This window comes from Phyllostomus hastatus, unplaced genomic scaffold (genome assembly GCF_019186645.2).
Source record: "Phyllostomus hastatus isolate PE091 unplaced genomic scaffold, TTU_PhHast_1.1 phas_contig_210, whole genome shotgun sequence".
Classification (NCBI taxonomy): Eukaryota; Metazoa; Chordata; class Mammalia; order Chiroptera; family Phyllostomidae; genus Phyllostomus; species Phyllostomus hastatus.
In genome coordinates this window covers 32,966,212-32,993,127 of record NW_025333737.1, presented here as the reverse complement: position 1 = coordinate 32,993,127, position 26,916 = coordinate 32,966,212, and the positions used below count along the sequence as shown (strand labels likewise).

General features: G+C 52.3%; 2 protein-coding genes across 2 annotated transcripts; both read right to left on the bottom strand.

The window, feature by feature from the left end:
* Positions 1–6,762: 6,762 nt before the first annotated feature.
* LOC123816947 (C-C motif chemokine 3-like) lies at positions 6,763–8,673 on the bottom strand. Its single transcript, XM_045836201.1, has 3 exons — positions 8,472–8,673; positions 7,699–7,810; positions 6,763–7,258 (listed from the first exon to the last, which is right to left on the bottom strand). Exons 1-3 carry the CDS (start codon positions 8,536–8,538, stop codon positions 7,156–7,158), a joined length of 282 nt encoding a protein of 93 aa, XP_045692157.1. The 5' UTR covers positions 8,539–8,673; the 3' UTR covers positions 6,763–7,155.
* A 15,861-nt stretch (positions 8,674–24,534) lies between these two features.
* LOC123816948 (C-C motif chemokine 3-like 1) lies at positions 24,535–26,608 on the bottom strand. Its single transcript, XM_045836202.1, has 3 exons — positions 26,274–26,608; positions 25,466–25,580; positions 24,535–25,034 (listed from the first exon to the last, which is right to left on the bottom strand). Exons 1-3 carry the CDS (start codon positions 26,347–26,349, stop codon positions 24,944–24,946), a joined length of 282 nt encoding a protein of 93 aa, XP_045692158.1. The 5' UTR covers positions 26,350–26,608; the 3' UTR covers positions 24,535–24,943.
* Positions 26,609–26,916: the final 308 nt, after the last annotated feature.

The window sequence follows — 26,916 nt, the reverse complement described above, 5'->3', positions numbered from 1 at the left end:
ACCCTTGTTCATGTCCATGGGTCATGCATGTAAGTTCTTTGCTGGACTTTACATCCCCATGGCTATTCTGTAACTACCAATTTGTACTTTTTAATCCCCTCACCTCTTCACCCATCCTCCCACACCCCTTCTCCCATCTATTTATCTTTAACCTTTGACATTTTAATTTGGATGTGTCTTGGGGTGGGCCTCTTTGTGTCCATCTTGTTTGGGATTGTGCCTTCTAGACTTGCGTATTTATTTCCATCCCCAAATTAGGGAGGTTTTCTTTTATTATTTTTTCAAATAGATTTCCAATTTCTTGCTCTTTCTTTTCTCCTTCTGGCACCCCTACATGGAGCTTTAGTCTTGCTTGACTGAGTCTACTTCCCCTATTCAAAGGAGAAGGGGTGGAGTGGGGGAAGAGGTCTTGGGAAAGATCAAGGCTCAAAATTTCTTTCTGTTTTTGCACGCTGGCACGTACAACAATGGTGCCAATTCATGATAGACTGTACCATAGTCTCCTGACTTTTACTCTTTTCGTGTCTGATCCCAAGGTGCTTTTATTAGGTGCTGAAGATCAGATTGTTTGTCTATAGCTCTTCCCAGTCCAGCCTTCCTCAGATGTTTGTGCTGCCAAGAGGGAAGTGGGTCTGTCCATCCTGACACACCCTAGTTGGACCCATGCTGACTTGCAGTGCACACTTCCTTTTTAAAGTGCCAGCAAAGGGTTTCCTACCAAGAGTTGCATAGATGGAGAATCTCACCCAGAACAGAGGTGGCTGACCACTTTTACATTTATGGAATCTGTTTTCTTTCCCTCTCCTTTTTTTTTTTTTTTTGAAAGCTATTTGCTCTGTGCTTGTCTTCAATATCCTATCATCTCTCTGCTTCCCAAGAATCCAGGACTATCAGCCTCTAACTGTACATCATCTCAGTTGCTAGAAACGACTTGGTCCAAGCAAGGAATGAGATGCCATACAATCTCCTTTCCCATGTTGAGCTTCATTTCCTTCTGAACTATGGGAGTTACGCCCTTTGTAGATTGTGATGGATGGAGAAGTGACAAATATGAATTGGAGACCACCTGTTCTTCCACCTGTCCCATTAACACTCTGTTCATTCATCAATTTACTCTTTACTCATTCATTTATTCCAATAAGTAAAAATAAGCCCATGACGGCCACTCCACTTCTCTTTCTCACTTGACATCTCAGGGCCTGTTGCTTTCATAGGAATCAGAACCTATGTCAGAGCCCCCAGTTGCCCTGAATGTCTTGTGGGGATCTCCTCATACAATTTCCCACCTGCTGCCACTTCCTCCCCTCTCTTTTTCTCTACTTGGCCAGCTTCTCCTGACTCCTTGCTGGCTCAGAAGACACCTGAAGGTCTTTTCTGTACCTGTGATGGCTCCAGAGATTTGGGTGTTCCCAGGATGGTGCCCAGTCTACCTCCCTGTACCCACGGAGGTTGCTCCCCTCCCTGTGGTTTCCCAGTATCTCATCCCCGAATGGGCAGGAGGAATGGTCTTTACACAACACTGGGCTTAGAGCACTAGCTGCTGGCCTCATAAGAGTCTGCTAAAACATCTTGAGGGATCTTCTGGGGGGTGTGAGAGATGCGGCAAGAGGCTAGGGAGTCAACACCAACTGTAGGAGAAGGCATAACAAGAAATGGAGCCATTCAAAACACACACACACACAAAATCAACTTCTTCTCTTTGCTCTCCAAAAGATCAGAAGGACTTAGAAAGACAACATTTCTTAAATTAGGGAACTCAAATGAACTGGGACATGTGCTATGTTCCTAGAAATCCCCCCCTCTCTGATTTTATTCTTATTCTTTAAAGAACTTAACTCACTAAAATGCCTTATCTGGCCTCCTATCTTTTGGGGAGAGAAATTCATCTACCCTACGATGTCACAGCTCAACAGAGGTCAACGTGGAATATCTCTTATGTCTCCAAAACAACAGGGATTTTGGAAATAACCAACATAAATATAAACTTGCCCGCAGCGATGGCAAATAAATAGACCAGAGGATGCCTCTTGCCAAATATTTCATGAATTTGGCCTCAATTGTCAAACCATAAAGTGGAACTAACCTCTTCTGTCATCTCCCTCTGAACCATTTGGTAGGATATGATAGTCTAGACTCTTGAAGAAGAGACCCGAAGGATGCAAATCCCCATGCTGAGAGCTGTATTTTCACTCAGGTGATCTTTGTCATCGGGGTGTGTTTGATATAATTTGACCCAGGGCCAGAGAAGGTGACATCTGGGAAAGGCAGAATGAATGACAGGCTCCCGTGGTGTTAAGGGGCGCCTGGGAGCAGGGGCACATGGCGAGTCTCCGATGCCTCTGTGCTGGGCAGCCGGAGGGTTCTGGGCTTGAGCATCGGCACAGCTAGGACACAACGTGGGCCCTGGCAACTGGCGTCCCCTTCCTGGGTTCAAGCCACTGCTTCTCCTCTTTACAGAAAGTCCCATGGTTTTGGAAGATGGAGACTGGGGGTGATGGTACGGGACAATGTTAATTACAGCGTTTGTGTCACGTTGTGGGTTGCACAACCCGGGGGGTTGCCCACACCCTTTGGCTAACGGAGGGGTTTGGAGTAATGTCTGCAAGGAGAGCTCAATTTCTCCATGGGTTTGGGGCACTTATGAGGAAACCATCTCCTCAGCTCATTGAGGTTGTTTCAAAGAAATTATTTCCCTTGTTACTGGGTAACCCCGAGTTGGTATTGCCACAGGCCTCCTTGCAAGGACAGCTGTATCTGGACTATGGGCTGGGGGCTGACGGTTTCTCCCCGCCACAGAGCAGAAGGTGCTGATGTTTCTTCCCAGCTGCTCTGACCACGCAGACATGCTATAAACGACATCACAGGCAGTTCAAGTCAGGAACAGCCATCACCCTAGGGGCTGCAAGGTGTACCTCTAAGGTGTCTTCCTCAGTCTCATGTCTGGTGCCTGAGCCCGGGTGGTTGAAGGCGGGCTCAGCTGAAGTTGTCAACGGGAGTGGCCTATGTGGGGGCCTTCCAGGACGGCTGTCTCGGGGCTCAAAGACGAGTGTTCCTGCTGAACAAGATGCAAGCTGCATGGCCTTTTCTGACCTAGACACAAGTCGCATCACATCCTTTCCACCGTGATCTATTGATGGAAGCAGCCAGGGGCCCGCGCGCATTCAAGCAGAGGGGACCTAGACCCCACCTCTGCACGAGAGGCGCGCTGAAGAAACCATAGCTGTGCTTTAGCGTCACTGCAGTGTCCTTTCATCTGTAAATGTGTGTATTAGTTTCTTATTGCTGCTGTAACACAAATCACCACAAATACCAAAAGCAACATAAATTTATTTTCTATGTCTCTGGAGGTCAGAAGGCTGCCATGGGTCTCATTGGGTTAAAACCAAGGTGTCTGCTGAGCTGCATTACTTTTTGGAGGCTCTGAGGCAAAACCCATTTTCCAGTTTTGTTTTGTTTTGTTTTGTTTTTCGCTTTTGGCTTCTAAAGGCAGCCCACATTCCTTGGCCGCTCCAACCTTGTGATTGCATTGGACCCACTCAGACAATCCAGGATAACCACCCCCATCTCAAAACCAGCTGATTAGCCACCTCGATCCCTCCTGGCAGTGAAAGGTAGCACAGTCACAGGTCCAGGTTTAGCATGCGTGCGGACATCTTTGTCGGGGGTGGAGTGGGGCATCATTCTGCCCACCGCAGTATTCTAGCCGACAGCTTAAAAATCAGGGCTGAAAAAAACAGTCACAGTGCCATTGCTTGTTTTCCATCTGCATGGCCTCTTCGGTGATGTGACTGTCCGTGACTTTTGCCCATTTTCAAAGTGGATCTTTTATTCATTTCACTGCTGAGTTTTGAGAGTTCTTTATGTATTCCAAGTACAGTCCTCTGTCAAAGATGTGATTTGTAGATGTTTTCTCCTGTCCCGTAGCTTGGCTTTGCATCTTCTTGACAGGGGATTTCGGAGAGCCAAACTTTTAAATTTTTATGAAGTCTAGTTTATCCATTTTTCCTTTCTATGGGTTATGCTTTCAGTGTCAAATCTGAGAGCTCTAGGTCCTGAAGATTTTCTCCAATGTGTTTTTTTTTTTTTTTGTCTAAAAGCTTTGTAGTTTTATGTTTTACATTTAAATCCATGGTCCATCCTGAGTTAATTTTTGTGTGAGGTGTGAGGTTAAGGTCAGGGTTTGTTTGTGTTTTTTTAAGGTTTTATTTATTTATTTTTAGAGAGAGGGGAAAGGAGGGAGGAAAAGAGGGAGGGAAACATCAATGTGTGGTTGCCTCTCACATGGCCCCCACTGGGGACCTGGCCTGCAACCCAGGCATGTGCCCTGACTGGGAATTGAACTGGTGACCCTTTGATTCACAGCCCATGCTCCATCTACTGAGCTACACCAGCTAGGGCAGGCCAGGGGTTTTTGTTTGTTTGTTTATGGATGTTCAATTGCTCCAGCACCATTTATTAAAAAGACCATTCTTCCTTTTATTTGTTCCATAAATGTTTGGTAGAATTTGCTAGTGAAACCAGCAAGGTATGAAGTATTTACATGTGAAGAATTTTCATTACTGACTTAATTCCTTAATAGAAATTGGACCATGCATATTTTCCATGTCTTCTCACTGCATAGTCTTCTTGTGTCAGTAAATTATATTCCTGGTAAGGGAGAAAAGGGACTGTACTCCAAAAAAAAAATAGCAAAATCTAGCATTTACCAGCCTGAGCTGGGGGTACACCTTGGGTTTGGATTTTGAGGGTGCTTAATCAGGGAAGCCAGAACATAAGACTGGGTAAGCGGGAGCTTGTTGCCCCGAGGGTACCCCTTTGGCATGCAGGCTGCAAAGTCTTCCTGACAAGGATCCCAGGGGTTGGTGCAGCCTTGCTGCCAGGACAGCTCCGTTGCCCGGAGAAAGTGGTGGCTCCCGCTGAATGAAGTTACATGACAGGTGGAGGGGGGAGGGATGAACAAGCTCATGGAAGTGGGGGTGCTGGGGTGGGTGCCCTGCATGCGGCTGGAAGCCCCTCCAGGTCATGTTCCCTGGGGAGGCCCGGAGAGCACACTGGTCACCAAAGCCATCAGGGTTCCCTGGGGAGAGGGGCGCCCACGTGTCTAAAATCTTCAGTGGCGTCTTGCCTCTCTAGACCAGGGCTGATGACAAGAGTGGTCATCACAACACGTGACCCATGGACAGCGATGGGGATGACGCCCTCCTTCCTAGACTCTTCACAATCCCACCTGTCATCAGCTTTGTAAAAACGTTAGCCACCGTCTCTTCAGTACACCTGCTGTCTCCTTCTCCCCCTCATTGGGTTCCCCCCTCTACCCCTACGTTCTCTCTTTCGTATTTTCGCTTCTTCTGTGTCCTTTTGCTTCATCTTGATAGGTTTTAATTTTACCAACATTTCTTCAGTTGTGTTTAATCTGCTGTGGGTTTTTATTTCAGTGATGGCATTTTTCAGTTCTGGAATAGATCGTTGACCCTTACGAATCTGTCATAATGCTCATTACAGTTTCAGTTCCTTGCCAACGAGTTCAAACTTCTTTGGTCAGACATTTGTAGCATTAGCCTCTGGGATCGTGCTAAAAACCATTTCAGAGTTGGGGATTTTCTAGACCACACAGGTGTCCGATGGCTGGCTTCAAGGGCTGGTTCACTTCTGGTTGACCTTCACTCCTGAAGCATCAGCCAAAACGGAGGATGACTTCTTAAAGTCCCTTTAAAAGTCCCTTTACTTGGGCAGCCCTGGCCTTTGTGTTTCCCTCCAGCCCATGGAGGCTGTGAAAGGTTCCGCTCACCTCCTCGGCCACGTCTTAGGAATGGCAAACCGTCTGGAAGAGGCCTCCAATGCCAGGCTCACATCTCTGGACCCGTCCTCTCTGGGGTCTTGAGCCAACAATTCCTTGCTCCTTGCTTGGCTGAGTTGGCTCTATCTTATCAGGGAACTGTGCATTTCTAGAAACCCTGTTTCCAGGAACAGGGCACATGGAGAGGCTATTTCCTAGTGGTCCCTTGAGAGTTCGGGACCTGCTTTGGTCTGCAGTTTTGATGCCCACATGACTAGTTGTGTGACCTGGGGCAAGTTTCTTAAGTTAATGAAACTGTTTCCTCATGTGTCCAAGGGGGAGAATCAGAGAATACGCAACACAATGAGATCAGACGATGCATGTAACTCCCTTAAGACAGGCTGTGGATCATATTAAGTTCTCAAAAACTATAAGTCCTCATTCTTTTTCTTTTTAAATCCTCACCCAATGCTTCTTGATTTTTAGAGGGAGGAGAAAGGGAGCAGACTGGGAGAGAAACATTGATGTGAGAGAGAAACTTTGGTCAGTTGCCTCTCATATGTGCTCAAACGGGACAGAACCCACAACCTAGTTATGTGCCCTGACCGGGAATCGAACTGGCAACCTTTGATCTTGGGGATGATGCTCCAACTAACTGAGCCACACTGGCCGGGGCAGTCTTCATTCTTAAGAAAGTGGGATTTATGAAAATGCATACATGTGCATGACAGAATGCCTTGCTTGTGGTATTTCCCTAAGTGGTGCATGTCCCTGGTGCAGATACATTTGCATTTGTTTCTAAGGCTTTGCTTCTTTTCCAGCCTTTGAGCAACGTGTCCCTGGTGCCATTGGAACGCCGCTCACCCCTTCGCTTGCCCTCCCCTCCTACTCGGATGCCCCCGATTGTTCCATCTCGCTCCTCCCGGCCCACGAAACTGATTTGTCAGGGAAACAAAACAAAGTGAAGAATAGCCAGAAGCCCGGTCTTTACTTAAGAAAACAAAAAGAATCTTTATTGTTCTGGCAATTTTAACAGAGTAAAGGACTCACACAAACTCAGTAAGCATCTGTCGATGGGTTCGGTCCCCCGTCTGCCCAGAGACAGAGCACAGTCGTCCACCATCACCCTGGGCACGGGTCAACCACTGTCTGATTGACGGGGGAAGGGTTTGGGGGTGAGAGGGTGTTATATGATTTCTCAGAGAAAGCATCAAGTGAATAAAACGATTTACAATATTTAAGTACCTTACTAAGTTAAAGAAAGGTTTTAGAATGTGGTTAGTGTGGGGGGGGGGTGGAGGACTCACAGGACAAGAAACTTCTGGGGTGGCAGAGACCTTTCCCTAGTTCGTGTCCCTGCTGCCCACGGCCACGCTGAGTCACTGGACCACTTGGGGGACCTCCTCCATGCTGCTGATGTAGTCCTGAACCCAGGCATCGCTGGGATCGGCACAGAAATGCCGGCCCTTTTTGGTGAGAAAGCTGTAGGGCAGGCACAGGCGTTGCAGAGAGGATGAGTAAGGCCATGCTCGACCACCTGGGGGTCCTTCGTCTCCATCCCTGTGGGCAGCCCCGGGCCAGGCCACCTTGTCCAGGAACCCCCTCTCCCCGAACCTCGGGGACCTCTGAGTGGTTTACGGAGATAACCTAGGGTCACCTCCTTGCCGCTGCCCCTTCCTCTCCTCTCTTCCCTCTACTTCTGGGCACACCGTCACTGGTCGCCCCCTGCACAGTTCCCATTTCATAATAGGAAACCACCCCAGTGGTCTCTTTCTTTGTCCAGCACACACAGGAGACCCCCAGAGGACCAGACTTTCCCAGTGTGGCTCCTTATCCACCGCGGGGGTGCTTGTGAAGGGCTCCCCACTTAGACTCCTGTGTCCCGTGTCATCCCCAGGATGGGCAAGGGGATGGACACTTACACCACGGCTGGGCTGGAGCACTGGCCGCTGGTCTTAAAATAGCCGACCACAAATTTGCGGGGGATCTGCTGGGTGTAGGACGAGCAGCAGGTGGGCACGATGTAAATCTTTTCTGTGGGGAACAAGGGTGACGGGGTCGCTCAGGCACACGGGCAAGCCCGAGAGGATGAGGATGAGGATGAGGAAGTAGGAGACAAATAGCATAGCTCAGCCACGAGGTTTGCGGGGCAAGGAAACCGGAACCAATTTGGCTGTTTTGTTTGTGTCTCATTAATTGCCTCAGTCTTGTCTTCGGTTTTGTCTCTTCATTTCGGTCTCTGTCTTTACTCCACAGGGAACCAGACCAGTCTACGCCCTTTTCCTAAATTTCTGTTGGGAGAATTTCTTTTGAAATCCATGAAATCGTAAGATAGCTAGGCGAGTGTAGGGACAGTTCTTACAACTCTTGGGAATAGCTAAGGTGATTCTGAAACTTCCCAGCCCTAATAGGGTCCAAGTTGACCTCGATGCCGCCTCCTGCTAATAACCCAGTAAGTTAAACTTCAGTGATCTCATCCAAAAAGTAGTCTAAAACCTCTCTTGGCTCCCGCCCTGCAGCCCAGACCCCTGTGAACCCTCTGGAAGACAACGGCAGTGTTATTCTGAAACCCTGTTCTAAGCTCTCTCATGTCCCACGGGGGTTCTCAGGCCAGAGCTCTCGGAAGACGTGGTCTGACCTCCGGCCACCGTGTGGGGAGCAGCTGTCGTTAAAGGCAGGTGGGCAGCGAACTCACCTTTTCCAAAGGAGCAGAGGGCCCCGGTGCAGAGAAGGACAAGGACGGTCGCCCCGAGGACCTTCATGCCGGCGGCCAGGGGGAGGGCGGAGGAGTGTGGGCAGAGCTGAGATGGGGCTTCGGAACCCACGGCTGCCGGCCTCCTTCCGGACCGGCACTACCACCCTCCCCCCCCCCTTTTAAGGGCAGCCCTGGGCTGGGGGAACCTAGAACTTGGAGCTGCCTATGAGGAAGACATCTCCATAGAGTGGTGTCATGTGACTAGTACAGCCCAGGGTTGCCCGGGGTGACCACGGAGGTTTGGGGCACGCACTAGAAGGGTTCAGTCGCTGATCTGACTGGGGTGCTTATGAGGAAGTCGTTTCTGCAGATGTGGGACCAGGAACCCCACATCTTGGGCTTTCACCCAAGAATCATGCTTAGCTGTTTCCTCTTCACGTGACAGCTGCCTCTCCCAAGGGGGGGGCCACAGCCTTTGGCACAGGACAGAGCGCTCTGATGGACCCCCGCAATTGTTCTGAGTGTAAAAAGTGGCCTGTGGGACACTGCCACTGGGTCTCCGGCAGGGCAAGCCACACCGTAGATGGAAAAGGCAGAACGGAGGAGTGTAGAGGTACGAGAAGGGTGGAAGTAGGGATTGGCCTTCCAGTCACCGGTCTACTCATCAAACATTTATCGCAGACCTGCAGCGAGGTCTGGAGGTAACACGGGGTGTGGTCAGCAGGCTTACGAATGTCCACGCTCTTGGAACTGGACCCTCTGCTCCTCGTAGTCTGTTCTATCCCATGGAAACAGCCTCACACGTGTGGAACATACTAGGGGCATGTTGTGTGGTGCGGCTCATCTATTATTAAACAGGTGACAGCAAACGACATACTCTGCCTTCTCGGGATGATAAAGTAAACCGGCTGATGGGCCATTAGCCAGCCTCAGAAACAAACGGAGCGATGTGAACATACTTGATTTTTAATATTAAGTATTGACAGGCAAGATGCGACATTTCATCTGTAGTTTTATGTCAAAAATCCTGGTAAGAGAACAACAGCAACAAAACAAACCAGAAACAAAGCCTCCTACCTGCCCCCCACCCCACGCCTCAGGGGCTGGCTCTGCCCCACACGCCCTGCCTCTCTCCAGGACCGAGGGGAGGTCCTGATGCCACACGAGGGTGGGGCCGAGGATGGGGCCGCTGGCTGTTAGTGTCGCCATGATCAACAACTTTGTGCGGGGCCTGCAGAGAAGCAAGCAAAGCAGTGGGGTGTCTGCCCTGACCGTGAGGAGGTGGCCATCGAGAGCCCGAGGGAAACCAAGCCAACATCTTCTGCCCTCTGAGAGGAGCCAGCAAAACGTGGACGCACCCACCAGTGCTCAGGGCTGCAGAGCAGGGCGCAGAGGGAGCCAAGGAGGCGGAGCGTTCCCTCTTGGGCTGGAGTTTTCGTTTTGGAACTCTGCCTCTGTCTCTCTCTCTCTCTTCAGGGAGTACAACTGTTGGAAGAGTTCACCCTTGTCCCCTCCCTTTTGGGGAATGTCCTCTGGTCCACGGACAGGTCTGTAAATCATCCAAAGGGCGGAACTCCTCCTCGAGAGAACTGAGGGGGATCTGCCGTTGGGCTCACCCTAGGAAGTACCTGGACCCGGCCTTTGCGTCTTGCTCACGACTCAGCTAAGCCTCCACTTCCCGAGTAAGAACGGGTCCTAGCTCTCCTCTGCCTTTCAGATCCAGACGAGGGAGGATAACTCTCCTTGGGAAACAGCCCAGGACATTTTGAAAACTTCTATAGGGTTCTTGGCTTTGACTTAGGAAACCTCAAGCCGTAGGGGACACGGCTCGGACACCCCAGAGCATCGGGACACAACTCTCAAGGAAGAAAGGACGAGCGCTGGGGGAATCTGGCGGTGCAGATAACACCCTTGAGTGAGGGCGCCAAGCAGAGCGAGGATGATGATGGGCGGGCAGAGGAGCGCAGGCAAAGCCGAGCCGGGACCAGACACGTGCTGCCGCCTGCATTCATCCAGTGTCCCTGCGTGTTCATGGGCAACTCTAGACTGCGCAGAGCTGGAGGCTGGGGGCGGCCGGGGGGAGTGGTCACGCGGTGGCGTGTCCTGGGTACCAGTGCCCTCCACCCGCTTGCTCCACTGCTCACTTGTTGGGGCTGATGGTGTGCAGACGTTGCAGACAGTGAGACGAGCTGCACGTACATGGAGAGATCCACAGATGAACAGGTGCGATGCTTGCTGTCGCTCCTCTGACCACGGAGGGTGGCATCTGTGGTGACGCCACAGCAAGTCACACAAGTCACACTTAAACCACGCCCTGGGCAAAAAGGGCCATTGCATCACGACGAGAGGGGTGCTGCCATGGAAATGACTCCACAACGAGGGGGAAGCCGGGAGTTGTCATCACCAGGGTACCAAACATCGCTGGTTCCTTCTACCGTGAGCAGATCTGTCTATGAATTGCACCATTTCCCTTTCTCTTCCACACAGCACAGTGTCACGTGTTCTCCACAGGTGTGACATGTGTCATGAGCTCAGAGAGCCTAGAGCAGCCTGAGCCGTGTTTGATCCAGACCGGGATGGACAGGGCGGAGTTGGCGAAGCTTAGGCTGGAGGCTTAGCAGGGGTGACGAGGCAGCTCTTTACTCGCTGCATCGTTCACCTGGCCTTCGCAAGTCCCTACGATACGCCGTCACCGGGTCCAACGGTCGGGGAAAGAACTCGCATTAGGTAGAAATGTCTGCAGAGGTTAGAAGCCTTACATGTCCTTACTTTTCGACCCAGGAATTCTACAGCTAGGAAAGTATACTATGGAAGGAACATCATTTGTGGAGAAAATTTTATGTATATAGATGTTTGGCTATAAATAACAATTAAAAATGGGAACCAGTTCAAATGTGCTACATTAGTGCATGATAATACTAACACACTAGGATCGTGATGGAATAAATTAGGCAGCTCTTTAAAATACTGGAATGATTTGGAAAAAGTCTTATGATGTCAAGTATAAATAAGAAAAATGTGGGCCCTGGCTGGTGTAGCTCAGTGGATTGAGCGCGGGCTACGAACCAAAGTGTCGCAGGTTCGATTCCCAGTCAGGGCACATGCCTGGGTTGCAGGCCACGGCCCCCAGCAACCGCACATTGATGTTTTTCTCTCTCTTTCTCCCTCCCTTCCCTCTCTAAAAATAAATAAATAAAATCTTAAAAAAAAAAAAGAAAAAGGCAAAACGACCTCCGTATTGTGACTACAATAGTGTCCCCCAACTCACAGTGAGAAGAAGTGGGGGGGGGGGAAGAAAAGCAAACAGAAGTATCACAGCCTAAAAAAATGCACTTGAAAGAAATAAACCAAAACTTTGTAGTGGTTAAGTTTTGGTAATAATTTTTTTTTACCTTCAAGGAAAGAAATGTTACTTGGATTATGCCTCAATAAGACAGATTTTGTAGACGCCACCATAAGACAGGAAGAAAGTAGAAGAAAACCTCCCACACCCTTCCTTGCGTGTACTTTATATATTTTTAAAATTGGCCTTTACCCCTTTGGGGAGCACTCAACAGTTCATATTTCAAATCATGTAAAAAATATTGACTTGAAAACACTAGTAACATTGCGTTTTCACTTCTCCTAAGACATGCCCTTCTATGCCTGTTGGTGAGATTTTGTGAGGATATGATGCCTGAGCAGTAGCAGCCCTTTTGTAACCATGAGGTGACAAGCCCAAAGAAGAAAAGCCAACAAAGTTAAGGGGGGAAGGAGGATGTCTTAAGAAAAGAGTCTTTAATGATGTCATTGAACTTTCAGACAAACCCTGGGAATGCCATTGTGATTTCATAATAAGAAAACAAAATGTTCTAGGACTTTTGAGAATCAGAGACTTCCTTTTAAAATTCACTTACTTTCCCAGTTTTTTAAAGATGAATTATTAATACAAGAGGTGAATGTACTACAATTTATTTAATCGTAGGCCAGCTTTTAGTGGCCTGAGCCTAGCACCGTGATGCATAAGACTTTCTTCCTTCTCTGTGTTTCTGTCTCTAGGGTAGATCCCTGGGAGGGGCTTCGGTGGTCAAAGGGCCAAACCATTTCAAGGCTCATCATTCACCTTAGCCCCCAGCGAGCCCAGCTAACCCAGGGTCCAGCCGTTTTGTGTCCGTCTTAGCCTCCATCCATGATGACTCCATTGCACCCACAGACATGCGCGGGGGCGCGGCACTTGTGCGTGTTCCAGACCAGAGCCACTGTGGGCGGGATCCGCCTGTGTGGTTCTATGATGATTGCAGGACACACCTCAGCGACCACCCTCGGGGGACGGAGAAAGGCGAGGTTATGACTCCCAAGTCCTGGAGGGTGCACAGCCAGCCTGGGGCCCCACCCCCGGGGCGGGACCAAAGGCAGAGAGCGTAGACCTGGGGTTCTGCCTGTGCTGGGGTCAAAGTGGGGTGCCTCGGGTTTCGTGGATTCACTCTTTGCTGTTGAATTTCAAACACAGGAGTGGGAATGAAAGCTCGGGAAAGGAAACCCAGGGTCGATCAAGTGGTCGGCATCTAGGCCGCCCAGGGCTTCCCAACAAGTGAAATTCGTAGGTGGGGCAGCCTGGGCGTTTATCTAGTGGTGTAGCTGGCCAGTAAGCGTATCCAAGGTGGAGATCTTTGACACGGACACCTCTGCAATCAGAAGGCTTAGTGGCAGGCACTTACATTACAATCTAACAAGGTGACTGTCGGGCGCTCACACAGCGCCACCCACCGGTGAGATGCAGGGAAGGTTCGGGGAAGACCTGAAAGGCCGGCCCGCCTCGCCCCGCCCCTTCAGTAGCCGAGGCTTCCCCTGCAGCGGTAGCCTTCAGGGTGTGGTGTTAGCCCTTAGCGCGGGTGGTGCTTCTCCAGACTCGGAGGCGCTGTCATCTCTGTCACCTCTGTGCCACTGGAACAGCTGGGGTGGAGGTCAGAGGGGCAGCTCTTTGGGAGGATTGCTCGAGCTGCAGGCCTGCTCTGGTGAGAAGACACTGGCTGGCCGGGTCTCAGGGGTCACAGCGGCATCTCACCGCCTCTCACCATGGAAACCACACCCTTATCAAGTGACCGACTCAGTGGTTCCTGGCAGTAGCCCGAACACCTGCGGTGACCCAGGACTCTCCTGGCTGCTGTGGGTGACAGCAGGACAGCCAACACCCGGATGAAAAATTTCCCCCTCAATGCAGACAAGGAGGAGAGAGAAGACAGAGCTTAGGCCACCGTGCGGACAGGTCCCCAAGTGCCCACTCTTCTTGGCCTCCACCAGAGCCCACACTCTGCTGCCCAGCGTCAGGGAGCTCCTGGGGCTGCCCTTGAGGACCAGCTCCTCAGACCTGCTGTGCCTGTGGCGGGTCTGCCCTCCTTTGTTCCTTTTGCCTGCGCCCCTCACTCTCTGGCCATGACGGGGATCACAGGGCCAACGTCCTGTGCCCGAGACCCTTTAAGTAGAGAACTTCAGGGGGATTTCAGCGGCGATTTCCTGAGAAAACTTTTCCTCCTGGGGGGGGGGCGGGTTTAGCAATTCCATTCTGCCCTGGGAGACAGAGTGGGAATAAGCCCGTTTTACAGATGGGGAAGTGGAGGCCCAGCTGGGGCTCTGGCAAGAGGCAGGGTCTGGGTTCCGCCGGCCCCCAGCAGGGCAGCCTTGGCTCCCCACGTGAACTCCAGACGGAAGTTCCCCCTGAGAGCTGGAACAAAGGGCACTTTGTTCTGAAAACTAAATTCCCTGGGGAGACAGAGAGACCCGAAGCTAAAACAGAGAACGAGAAACAGGAAAGAGAGACCCAGAAATAAAAATGCCAGGGAGAAGAGGAAATGCCCACTTCCTCCTGGCTGCCTTTGTCACCACCTCCCCAGCCCGGCCCCCAGGGGGCAGTGCTGTCCCCTTCCACTTCCTCCCGCCCCTTGGGGAGCAGCTGGCTTGACTTTCCTTCTGGATGCGACTTGGGACCCTTCTCCCCTGTCTCACAGTTCACGCCGACACTCTGACCACCGGCTTCTCCTTTTACATGTCCCGGCAGATTCCGCACAAATCTGCAGACGACTACTATGAGGTCACAGCTGGTGCTCCATGCCTGGTGTCCTGGGGGGCACCCGGGGGGTCTGGGGCGTGGCCCCCCCTTCCAGTGACTCAGTTCTCTGGGACCCGTCAGGGAGCAGGTCACCTGCTGTGTTTTCTCACCTGCTCTGGGTCCTGTTTGGAGTCCCAGAGGACCTGTCCCTGGGCAAAGGGAAGACAGGGGAGGAGGGACAGGCTCTGTGAGGGGAGCCCCATGTGAGATGGGGAAGGTCTGTGGACCTTGAGGTTAAGGGGAAGATTACCGCGTGAGTGCTGAGGTGTCTGGGGCAGAAAAGGATGGAGAGGCCTGGGGGTGGGGGGTGGGGGCCCGGGCGCCCCTGCTGGGTCGCTCAGTGTGTGACCCGTCCCCTCCTCTCCACAGCTTCCTAACTAAAAGAGGCCGGCAGGTCTGTGCTGAGCCCAGGAAGGCCTGGGTCCAGGAGCACATCACGGACCTGGAGCCGAATGCCCGAGTGGCCTGGAAGCTGCAAGGAAGGTGTAACCTCTCTGGGTAGATCAGGGGGGAGCAGGCACCGGAGCCAGGCAGTGACCCTGGGACTCATCTCTTCTGTGGGTCACACCCCCCAGCCCCACCACGCTCTGGGGCCCTCCCTAACCTCAGTTTTAGTGTACGTATCCTGTTAGTCCCATCGCGGTGGAACTGCGTGATGGACCACCGACCTCCTCTGACGTCTCCCTCTTTGTTCCTCCCCACGCTCAGGAGTGGACCAACCAGCACGGGTAGCTCAGTCCCGGTGGAGGCTGCACCCTCTCCATCAAACGCCAGAAACACGTCGGATGGTTTTACCCAGCACAACGTTTTAAAACAGTGAAGGCGCTTACGTATACAGCAAAGCAGCCTTTTCCTCGGGGTGACCCCATGGATTTTCTTTACCCAACTGATCAAAATCACAGGTTGAGAGGGAATGCCAGGGGAAGAGCAGGATAAAGCAGGAAAAGGGGCAGAAAATACGAGAAAAGGCTGAAGGGCGAGTACAGCGACACCCAACATTCCCCTGGAGAGTCTTTCCTGGAACGGGGAAACTGACACGTTACCTTATAACCCGTCATAATTGATACGGCCTAGGGAGTCTCTCTGCCTAAAGGAACACCAAGGCGATGTTCTCTGTGATGCGTGGCCGTGCATGCAAGTTCATTTCCACAGGTGGAGCTTTTCCCGATGATGGCCGTTTGCTGTGTGGCTGTGTGCGGGGTGCCTACTTTGGTGACGGTCCAGCAAGGACCGCCTACCTGCGGGGCCGGGGAGGGGGAGGAGGGGGCAAGGGGGCGGTGCTGGGAGCCTTGGTCACCGTCCCGCCCTTTCACAGTTAACACCTGAGATGAGGCTGAGGGGCTCGAGGAGCCAGAGCAGATAAAAATACAGCACGAATCATTTTTAAATGAAAGTGTGTCCCACGCAATATGTGGGACATACTCGTGCAAAAAAAAAAAAATGCTTTGTTGTGTGTCTGAAACTCGAATGTAACTGGCAATCCTGTGTTTTATCTGCTAACGCCGCTGGCGGTGAATATCCCTTACAGAGTCTGTCTGTTCCCTGTCGGAGATGGAGATCGCGTTCGAGTCAACTCGGGGAGCGTTTGAAAATTCCCGACACCGGGACCTCACTCCAAAGCCGCGATTTCATTGGACTTGGGTGGGGCCTGGGCACCCGTAATTTAGAAACTCCCGCGGTGACGCTAACGCACAGCCGGTCTGAGAGCCGCTATTGGCTGTTTTGTCTGTGTTTGATCAATTTCACTGCATGGCTCATTAGAAGTCCAAAATCTGTCAGCCAAGGTCACTTCTCGAACCCCGTTTCAGAATGCACCCGGCAGCTCAGCCCCGAGCTCTGGGCGGTCCTTTCCCGGCCACACCCCTCCCCCATTTCACTGACTTCTAGCGCCACACTGCCCTCTGCTGACGAAACAGCGATACAGCAGGGAGCCCCGCACCACGAGCTCCCTGCCTCCGACGGCGTCCCAGCTGTGCGTCCGCAAAGAATGTGATTGTTTACGTTCTTCACAAGATAATTATTTAAAAGAGGGACCTGAGGAGGCGGGAGGATCAGGCAGTTTATGGGCCCCACTATTTTTGTCCTTCCTCGCCTCCCATCTTCCCCTTTCTGCTTATACTAGCATTTAACTTGGGGTGCACAGTTCTGCTCTTCCAGGTCACGGATTCTCAGTCCGCGGGGTTTGCAGGCGGCGAGCAGAAAGAGCCTCTGATAAGCAAGCAGTTTTTTTTCTCCTCTGCTATCAGAAGCGCCAACTTCAAAGTGAGCTAATCTCCTTAATGGGCTTTACTGATTCATGCAAGAAGTAACCAGTCTCCTACATCGTGAATTTTTTTTTTTTTTTAAGATGCAACCTGGCAGCCAGCTGGCCTTGGTAAGAATTTTAGCAGGCCTGGCTGGTGTAGCTTGGCAGATTGAGCGTGGGATCCCGAACCAAAGGGTCGCCGGTTCAATTCCCAGGCGGGACACATGCCTGGGTTGAAGGCCAGGTCCCCAGTAGAGGGTGTGGGAGAAGCAACCACACATTGATGTTTCTCTCCCTCTCTTTCTCCCTCCCTTCCCCTCTCTCTAAAAATAAATAAATACAATTTTTAAAAAAAGAATTTTAACAGGCCGTGGGGGTAAGCAGCTGTCGTGCTAGCTGGAGGTGTGTGTTCTCGCTGACTTAGACCTCAGCTCCCGCCCCAGCCAACTCCACTTTTCAGGGTCTGCTGCTTGCAGCACTGCGGTCTCTATCGGTTAGGGGTGGTTTGGGTTAGAGGATGAGAAAAGCTGACTCAGTGTGGCTTGAACACTAAAGGGAACTCATTAGCTCACATAACCAAAACCCCGAGGGGTAGCACTGGCCTCAGAGTTTGACCCAGTGACCCTTAGGTATGTATGTATGGTCATAAACCACGCTTTTTTCTGAGTCCCTGCTCTCCTTTCAACTTGACCTTCATCCTGTGATGTCCAGCTGTAACGTGAGTCCCTTTCGCTTTCAGACACTTCCGGTTTTTACATCACCCTCTTGAGACCCTTCCACTGGGCTTCAAGAGGAGGACGAGGAATGCGCCATCCTCCACCGAGGGGGGGCGCACTAGGCTGGAGAGCCTGTCGTTTTTTTGGTTTTGTTTTTTGGTTTTTCTGTCTATGCGTGAACTTGTTGATTTGTTAGACCCCAGCAGGTGGAGTGAGCTCCCCGTGGGTCAGATGACCCCGTGGACGGCAGCGACACTTCAGCCTTCTTCCCGGTGACACTGCACGCAGATCGGGGAGTCACATCCCGCCGTTTCTAGGGGAGACGCAGGTTACATCAGCTGCGGCAGCATAATCACTGACAGTATCTCCTTTGCCTCTCGAAAATGGGCTCATCCTGCCCATAGGAGATCCCTGCTTGGAGGGGCTCGAACGGCAGCAGCGGGTGGGACACCCTCAGGGCTGATGTCCACAGAGGTCCCTGGCTGCGTGGACAAAGGGTGCTGAAGTCCAGCCTGCCCATCGCCTGTCAAGTCTTGCACCTGGTGCAGGGCTGGGTGCTCCAACAGGGTGTCTTTTCTTCAAGTGCTCAGGCTGACAAATGCTGTAACATAGATATGGGTATGATGAACAATGCACTTATGGAATGTATATTTCACATAATGTATGTTTCACATTAATGTCATCTACATATACTTCATCCTGTTCAGTGGTTTCATAATTATCTGGCTATACTATGTTTCAAACCATTCCTCTTTCTATGAATATATTTCTCTTTCATTGCTTTTACAAGCAAGGCTACAAAGAACATCAAGGGGCCTGTACTTTTTTTGTCTTTAGATAGTTTCTTGAAATACATTCCTAAGAAATAACGTAGCTAGATTGAAGAGTGTGTAAATTGGGACATTTGCTAGAAACGGCATCTTGCCTTTCAAAAATGCTTACTACCAAAATTCCACTTTTTGCTACTAAAAAAATAGTTTAAAGCAAAAGAAAGTAGGGCTTGTCAAACATATTACCATATGCACCTTATTAAGGAAAGAGTGGTAAATCCTTACTGATTAATTCAGTGGGTTTTGGAAGGGGGGGGTTGGTAAAAATCTAGATCCCCAGAGCCAAACCTAAGACGTCCTACTGTGAGCATTTTAAACCAGCACCCCAGCTGCTCTGAGACGTTTGTTAGTTCTGGTCTCTCTCTCTCTCTGCAGGGGATACAAATGATTGAACAGTCTGCCTCTTGTTCCAGTTCTAGCTGGAAAACTTAATCTGCTCTAGGAAGAGATGTTTCCAGCAAGAGACTGTCTTTGTGAATCGCCCATAAAGTGGAACAGAGGTGAGTTTATTTCTCAGCTGATCACTGCAGAGCCCGTGAAACCAGATTCTGCCTCTTGGTGAAGCCACTCAATGTAACCATTCCCCAAACAAGACCAGCCCCCACCCTGCCTGCCGGGTGTACAGAACGGAAAGCTAACAGGCCTTTGGGAAGAAACCCCCCCTGAACAGACAGCCCAGGGAATTTTGAAAACCCCTTGGGAAGTTCTTGACTTCACTTGGGTGCCTTTATCGAGAGGACTTCGGTGACCTGCTCTGACCCGTGCCAGAAACTGGAGGGACAAATGGCAGCAGGAGGACGCTCAGCAGAGGGGGTCTGGACACAAAGGGCCACTGTGAGGGGGACAGTGATGGCCTGAGACTCGCCGATGCCAGCCTCCCTCTGGGGTCCAAGCCGTGTCCCCTCCTCCTAACAGATAAGCCCTGGGCCACGGGGAGATGGAAACGGGGGCGATGAGAGAGGAAGCTTTTGAGTTCGGTGCTGCTTGTTGACTCCTACACGCAAGAGGGGTCTCGGGTAACCACAGGGCTTGGGGCATTTGCAAGAATCGTTCCCACTACTCGCTCGCCCGGGGCCGCTCATGGGGAAGTGGTTTGCACAGCAAGAGTGGGCGAGGTGTCGCTGTCACCCCGGGACCACACTCCGCTGGTTTCTTCTCGCAAACGCTGTCTGGTCAGAGTTTCCCCCGGCGGCGCAGAGACTTCCCTGCCATTCCACAGCTGTTCGGGCTGCAGAGATGTGCCGAGTGCAATCGGTGATGCTGTGAGTTTCGGGAGGCCCAGCCCCGCTGAAGCCACATCCAGGGACAGAGCTGCGTTCTCGAGGCCTGGGCTCCGGGGGCCGAGGGTGCGGGCAGCCGCTCAGGCACCTGCCCGCTCAGGAGAGACCCTCAAGGGCCCCGATACACACAGAGCAAAGGGCACAGAGACGCATTAGATGTGGGTGCTAACGTGCACGGCGACCTTCAGATGGTCTCAGACGTCCACCGAGGTCATCCATGCTTAGGAATCTATTTCCTGTGTCAATAACTTCAACTGTGGGGAAAAAGGTGTATGCATAAGCATATTTGTTCCCCGGCACATGGAGAGCAGTTTAAAAACGGACACAATTTTTTAACTCACCTGCAATAAGGAAATGGCGAAGAAACCTGTGGCACCTTCCCTGGGCCGGCTGTGAGGGAGCCTTCACAAACAAATGCCCCGACACAGGAAATGCTGGTGTCACTGTGAGAAGTGTTAACACACCCAAGGTGCCATCGGCTTATTTTATTTTTGTCTGTTTGCTCATTTTTTTTTTTTTTATGTTTTTAGGTGTTGCTGATACGGTGCTTTTTTAGAATTATTTTTCATTATTTATTTCGTTTTCATGGGCTTGATTGGGGTGACCCTGGTTCATGAAATGACATCGGTTTCTGGTGTCCAGTTCTGTATATTGCATTGTGTGTTCGCCACCCCAAGTTTCTTTCCATCTGCAGGTACCCCTCCTTTACCCCTCTCTACCTCCCAGACACCCTTTTCCCTCTGGTCACCACCACACCGTGTCTGTGTCTGTGATTCTTCCCCCCCCATGGTCTCTTCACTTTTCTCAACCATCTCCCCCCTCTGGCCGCTGTGGATCTGTTCTCTGTATCTAAGAGCCTCTTCCTATTACAAACTGGCCTGTTTTCATCACGACCTACCCAGGCCGTGTGGCCGATCGCATACAACATCTCTTCGCGCATGTGGGTCCCAGGAAAGAAGGAGACTAAACAGTCATCTACCCTTTCAACCACCTCGTATTAAAGGAGTTTCCTCTCGTCCTGAGTGTGGGTGGTCTCAGTAGTGGTGACTCATTATTCTTCGAGTTCTTCTCTTTCCCCCCTCCCCCCACCCCCGGTCCCCGGTCTTCTGTTTCTGTGGAGCAGAGGGGGTGGGGGCCACAGTGGGGCCAGCGCCGCCCTAACCCGTGTGTCCTGGAGCTGACACGCAGTTTCATTTTCTGGCGGTTCCTTTGGCACCACAACGAGTGTGGTGTCTTTTTCAGCCTCAGATTTGGGCAAGAGTCCTTTATAGGACGACAGGAGATACACAAGTCAGCATTTCTGTAAAAGTAACTACGGACAGTGGAAGACGAAGAGTTTCTAATCTAGGGAGCAAAGGAGAAGAAATGTCCATCACATACAAAGTGTGAGTGTCCTTCACACATCAGGGGAGAAACCCCCACAGGAAAACACATAATGGAACAGATTTTTTTTTCCTGACCACCATCCACCCTACATCCTTCCTGGTGCCAGAAACGCGGAGTTCTTCCTCATCCTCCTCAGACTTCAAATTTGTGTGAAATTCACCCACCCCCCACTCCGGGAAGGTGCCTGGATTCGCTTAAGCAAATCGTCCCCACAGCCACAGTGGCTGGTTAGAACTTGGTAGGAATTGGGATTCTGACCTTACTTAAGTCAGTCGAATCCAAGAGAACCTAGTGATTTTTTTTCCAGTCAAGACCCAGCCTCTCTGTTCTCTGGAGAAAAAAAAAAAAAAAAGACAAGGATTTGTGTAACACTGTGAGCCCCTGGGCCCCCGCACAGAGGGGGGAATCAGAAGGAGAAGAACGACAGCATCTGTGGGCCGGGCCTGGACCCGGAGCTGCCCCCAGACCCTTCCGTCTTGGAGCCACAAGGTTTATTTATTTGAGCTTGTTCGTTTTCCTCCTTGAAACTACCAGGATCCTGAGAAGTACCTCCCGTGTGGAGCAGATACAGGGTCTGTGGAAAGCCACGGCCCCAGACCGAAGGGTGGGGCTGGCTTTACTGAAAGAGGAGGAGGGAACTTGGCAAACAGCTTGTGGAATGAGAGTGGTTTTTAAACTCCGTTGTGCATGGGAATTACCGGGGGCTGGTTAAAAGACAGACGGCTGTGCCCCCCCTTCCAGAGGAGGGAGGAGCGCTAGGAACGTGCATTTCCCACGAGCTCCCAGGTGTTGCTGGTGCCGCGCTCTGGGCACCGCCTTTGGGAGCCGCTTTCTGCGGCATCTCTGCTGTGGCCTGTCGTCTGGTTGGTGCCGAGGTCCGGTGCCGACTGTCAGGGCTGCAGCATTGGGAATCTGATGGGTGAGATCCTGAATACTGGAGTATAAGAGCTGCATCTTGCATCGATCAGTAAGGTCCTTTCAGGGAGAATTTAGGCTGTTTTAAACGGCCTCCTGATTTCCTGAAATCAGGAAAGGAAAAAAAAATCAGCTTTGCTAAGAGATGCCTTTCCAACCTGCTGGCTGTCGCCAGTAGTGTGGAGTCTGGGAGGGCTGTAAGGGCAGGCATTTCTGCTCTGAGCTGGAGGTCGCATGGGCAGAGGCAGTGAGGCAGGAGACTTCACCGGAGAGAAAGCTGACGTGCAACTGTGGCCCTCACGCCCCTCGCCCCCCCACCACCATCCCGCCATGAAATATTTGTCTCACTTAAACTGGACAGCCTGCTCCTTGTAAAGGGGAATGCATGTTTGTGCTGGGCATCAAATATTTACCACTTCTGCACATCGCCCCACCTCTGCAGGGGCCAAGGTGAAGGTCGGGTCTCTCACCAGAGGGCTAGGAGGTAGGGCCTTAGGGGTGACTGTGGCACTGGGCCTGTACTGGGTGGGAAGGACGCAAGAGAGATGCCTGGACGAGCTCTCTGCTTCTGGTTGTTCAGCCCATAGAAGGGATCAGAAGCAAAGAGACCAGAATCCTACTGTATTAGAAGGGTGTCACGTTGCCAAAGGAACCCCAGGACCAGCCAAAAATGGCCGTTGATCACTCAATACCGGAGGCAAACCCCAGACTCCAAACTTGCAGCCCCCAGAAAGGGCTCCTCCCCATCTCCTGGATGTGTCCACAGAGGACATTCCCCAGGGGGGTCTGACCCAGGATGGCACTCACACCCCAGACTCTGAAAGGCGCTGTGGACACTTTAACAGTGCAATCCCCACCCCTCCCCACCCCCCTTTACAGCACGGTGGTCTTGGTTCTGCCACTCTGCCCGCACTTGTATCGGGGAGCGGGGAGCTAGTTACGCCTCCCATTTGGTTTGGGTTGCTGGGCCTTGAGGAACAAACAGGTCGGTGTGAGTGAGCAGGCTCCGTGTGTTCCGTGATGCTGGAAGCGAAGAAAGGAGAAGCGGGGACACCTGAGTGGCTCCTTCGGAGACAGGGTCCGCTCCTCCCACTTTCCTGAGAGCACCTTGACGCTTGTCGCAGGTGTGGGAGGTGATGTTGGTAGGGGGGTGGGGCCCTCCTGACGGATGGGGACCGTGCTGTGTTGCTCAGGAGGGGCAGTGTGTGTGTGTGTGTGTGTGTGCTCACAAGCGTGTGAGTTATGAAAGCCGTGGGCAGAAGGACTTCTTCGTCACATTGCCCTCATTATATCATTGCACTCCAAAGGGTTTGTTTGATCATTTCAATTCCAGACTAGTTTGGGGTCTAACAATTAGATGATTTTAAACAAAATGAAATGATCCCAGCTCATAAAAACGAACACCTGTCTGCGTTTCCCACGGGTCTTTGGAATGTCTCCCTCTTTAGCAAAGAGGACCCCGGTTCAGGGCACATTTCTTCTAGTCACAACGGTAACCCAGGCAGTCCGTCTGGTAAACAGCTCGGCTTCCTCGGCAGACCTATGAACAGAACCCTGCTCCCCGGGCCGGCTGGCCGGCTTTCCCTTCAACAGCGGCCCCGTGTTTCGTGGAGCAGGGTTCCCGGGAAACAGGTAACAGCACCACAGGCGGACAAGCGTCACCTTTGAGGAGCGGCAGACCCTGTTAGATGGTCTCGGGGGCTCTCAGCTGCTGACTTGTGTGTGGAAAACCTGAAAAGCCTGGTAGAAACCCCAATTTTCATGTCCATGTCTAAAAATTCTGGTATGAGAGAGGTTTAAGCAGTCACGGCTTGGGATTTGAGTGCGGGTGGATGGAATTCTGGGAAATCACTTGGCCACTGGTTAAGGAGATGGTCTGTAGCAATGTCAGAGTCTAGTCTGGGAGCTCAGTTGTACCGTTCTCTGTGTGGCCTTGGCCAGGTTGCTTAACCTCTCTGAGCCCCGGGCCCAGGTCACCCTTCTGTCAAGTTAGGGTATTATGGTCCCTGAGCTACACCATCTCCTGTGAGGATCACATAGACATTGCATAAAAAGCACTTGGCCTAGGTAGGTCTCACAGATGTTAGTAAGTGTTATTTAAAAGGCTTGATTTATCTAAAGGTGCACTACGAATGTCCTCCTTTTTTTTAAAGATTTTATTTATTTATTTTTTAGAGAGGGAAGGGAGGGAGAAAGAGAGAGAGAGACATCAATGTGCAGTTGCTGGGGGTCATGGCCTGCAACCCAGGCATGTGCCCTGACTGAGAGTCGAACCTGCGACACTTTGGTTCGCAGCCTGCCCTCAATCCACTGAGCTACGCCAGCCAGGGCCGAATGCCCTTCCTAATGGTCTCCATTTCGTAGTGGATTCTCCGAGAGCATGTATATTATAATTTGATTTATGAAACTTGCATAGTCTCAGCGCCCCGCAAGTGTGGCCCCAGCACACGGCAGCACGTCCCTGAGGTGGCCCCCTCCCGTCCCTCCCCATTTCCCTCCGGTTCCCATCTTCCTACCCTTGGCTGTTACTCCTTTCAACCTGTGGTTCTGATTTGCCAAATAAGCAAAACCAAACTCAACTCCAGTTTCCTTTGCAAAAGAGCATCTTTATTATTTCTCCAGGCTGAACACAGCACTGGACAGAGACATTTCACACGTACAGGTCCATCCGGTGGCTCTGGTGGCACCGCCGCCCGGGACAAACTGAGGACCGTCCCTCGAATTTGCCAATCACAGTGCAAGTGAAGGGGGAGGGGAGGGCGGGGACAGGCGCCCTGAGAGCTCTTGGAGCGAATAACCCCAAATACAGTGTGACATCGAAAATGTATTACAAACATTAAATAGTATAAATAAGCTGAAATTTAAGTTAGGAAGGGTCCCAGGGTGTGGGTGTTGGCCAACAACCAGCCCCCAGGAGAGGTAGCTGTGGAGGTAGCAGGGGCGTTTCCAAGGCTCGGGCCCCTGCCTCCCATTGGCCCACCGAGGTCACCGGGCCCCTCAAAGCTTCCAGGCCACTCAGGCGTTCAGCTCCAGGTCCGTGACGTACTCCTGGACCCAGGCCTCCTCGGGGTCAGTACAGACCTGCCGGCCTCTTTTGGTTAGGAAGCTGTGGAGAGGAGGGGACGGGTCACACACAGAGCAACCCAGCAGGGGCGCCCGGGCCCTGCTGAGGCCCCTGCACCCCACGCTCTGCCCTGCTCACTCTCTCTGGGACCCTCTGCTGATCTCAGACCAGGGGGCTGCTCTCACTGACGCAGGGAGCCCCTCCCAGGCCCCTGCTGTTGCCGCCTCCTTCTTCCCCTCCCTTCCCTCTGGGCTGCGCCAGCCCCCACCCTGACTCGCAAGCCCCCCACCCACCCACCCCCTGGCCAGGTCAGGTCACACCTGGGAGACCTGGGTCCTGCATGGTGCAGAGGACATCCTGGAGGACGGGGCCTCCCCAGGATGGCACCCCTGGCCTGCCTGTGCCCGTGGGCACTGCCCCCACTCCACACCCTCCCCATCTCCCCAGGGCTGGGCAGGAGGACTGGCACTCACATGACGCCGGCCTTGGAGCACTGGCTGCTGGTCTCAAAATAGTCGGCTACGAATTTACGCGGAAGCTGCCGGGAGGTGTAGGAGAAGCAGCAGGCGGTCGGGGTGTCGGCGCTCACTGGAGAGGAAGGGACAGAAGGAGCCTGAGTCACGGCGCAGGGGAAAAGGCAGATCCGAGGTCTGGGCCCCGAGAGGGTGAGGAAGACACGGGTCAGCGTGGCCTGGCCCAGGGCGTGGGCCGGGAGACAAGTCACCAGGAGGCGCTGGGCGTTTCTGCCAAAACTTCCCCTGTCTCAGTCCTTGTTTCTCTCTGTGTCCTTGTTTCTCTCTGAGTCTTCCTGTGGGCGCTGTCTCTCTCTCTCTCTGCGACACGAACACCCAAGCAGACTGTTTTCTAATCTCCCTTCAAGAAGGGGTACCCCAGCAAGAGAAGCCTCGGACATACCTCCTAAGACAGCCAAGAGACAGAGCTCCCGGGGGGACCTAGGATGACTCAGTGGAAGAACGATACCACTGGGCTCGCCTCTGGCAAACTCATTTGCCTAGGCCCCTATTTTTGCCGTCTGTAAAATGGGACCGTGACTCCGCTGCCCCACCCGCCCTGGCTCTCAGACACGTGGATGAAGCTAAGCTAACACCCTTTCGTAAGACGAAAAACACAAGTCTCGCAGAACAAAAGCAAAGAGGCTTTCTAACCCTTGAAGAGATTCTCTGTTTTCCCTCGGGGGCTCTCAAGACCACAAGAAAAGATGGCTGTGGTCTGACTGTGGCCGGAGAGTCAGGTCACCCACAGAGACAACACAGAACTCACGTGGTGCCGAGGAGACCTGGCCGCAGAGGGCCGCGGCGCAGAGGAGGACGGCCAGCGCAGCCCCGGAGACCTTCATGACCTGAGCGGATGGCGTGTGGGCCGGTGTCGGGAGAGCGGAGACGGGAGTGGGCACTCGCTGCTGGCTGCGTCCCCCTGCAGTGCTGAGGCATCTCCCCTGCTCTTTATAGACCCCCCGGCGGAGGAGGAAATGGAATCCGGGGGCGCGGGGGGAAAGTTTTAAGCATCGTGGTGCTCTCAGGCTGAGTGTTGCACAACACGGGTCCTGGGAGACCGCAGGGGCTCGGGACACCCAAGAATAGCCTCTCTGAGCTGTGAGTTGGAGCCCACAACTCGTGACTTGTTCTGGTTTCTCATGAGGAAATGGTTCCCCCCCGAGAGCAGGAGGAGAGAAGTGTTTCTAGATGCAGGGCTATTCTTAGCGGGTCCCTTGCTCCATAGAAACTGATGGAGGCATGAGCGGGCCGGCCCCAGCCTCCGGACGGGGCTGAAACTCCTGTGCTTCCCCAGCGGCTCTAACCACGCGGATGGGGCCGGTGGGACGATGCTGTGGAAGGGGCCCAGCCTCCCTTGGTTGCAAAACACTGAATTAAGAAATCCCCACTAGAGGACTAGGAAGCATGAG

Bases quoted from the DNA above. Each gene is read 5' to 3' on its own strand.
- LOC123816947 (XM_045836201.1), bottom strand. From the start codon at position 8,538: ATGAAGGTCCTCGGGGCGACCGTCCTTGTCCTTCTCTGCACCGGGGCC. The intron at 7,811-8,471 runs GTGAGTTCGCTG...TGTTCCCCACAG, and splicing joins CCTCTGCTCCTTTGGAAAAG to AAAAGATTTACATCGTGCCC. The intron at 7,259-7,698 runs GTAAGTGTCCAT...CCTGCCCTACAG, and splicing joins TGCTCCAGCCCAGCCGTGGT to CTTTCTCACCAAAAAGGGCC.
- LOC123816948 (XM_045836202.1), bottom strand. From the start codon at position 26,349: ATGAAGGTCTCCGGGGCTGCGCTGGCCGTCCTCCTCTGCGCCGCGGCC. The intron at 25,581-26,273 runs GTGAGTTCTGTG...CTTCCTCTCCAG, and splicing joins CCAGGTCTCCTCGGCACCAC to TGAGCGCCGACACCCCGACC. The intron at 25,035-25,465 runs GTGAGTGCCAGT...TCCTCTCCACAG, and splicing joins TGCTCCAAGGCCGGCGTCAT to CTTCCTAACCAAAAGAGGCC.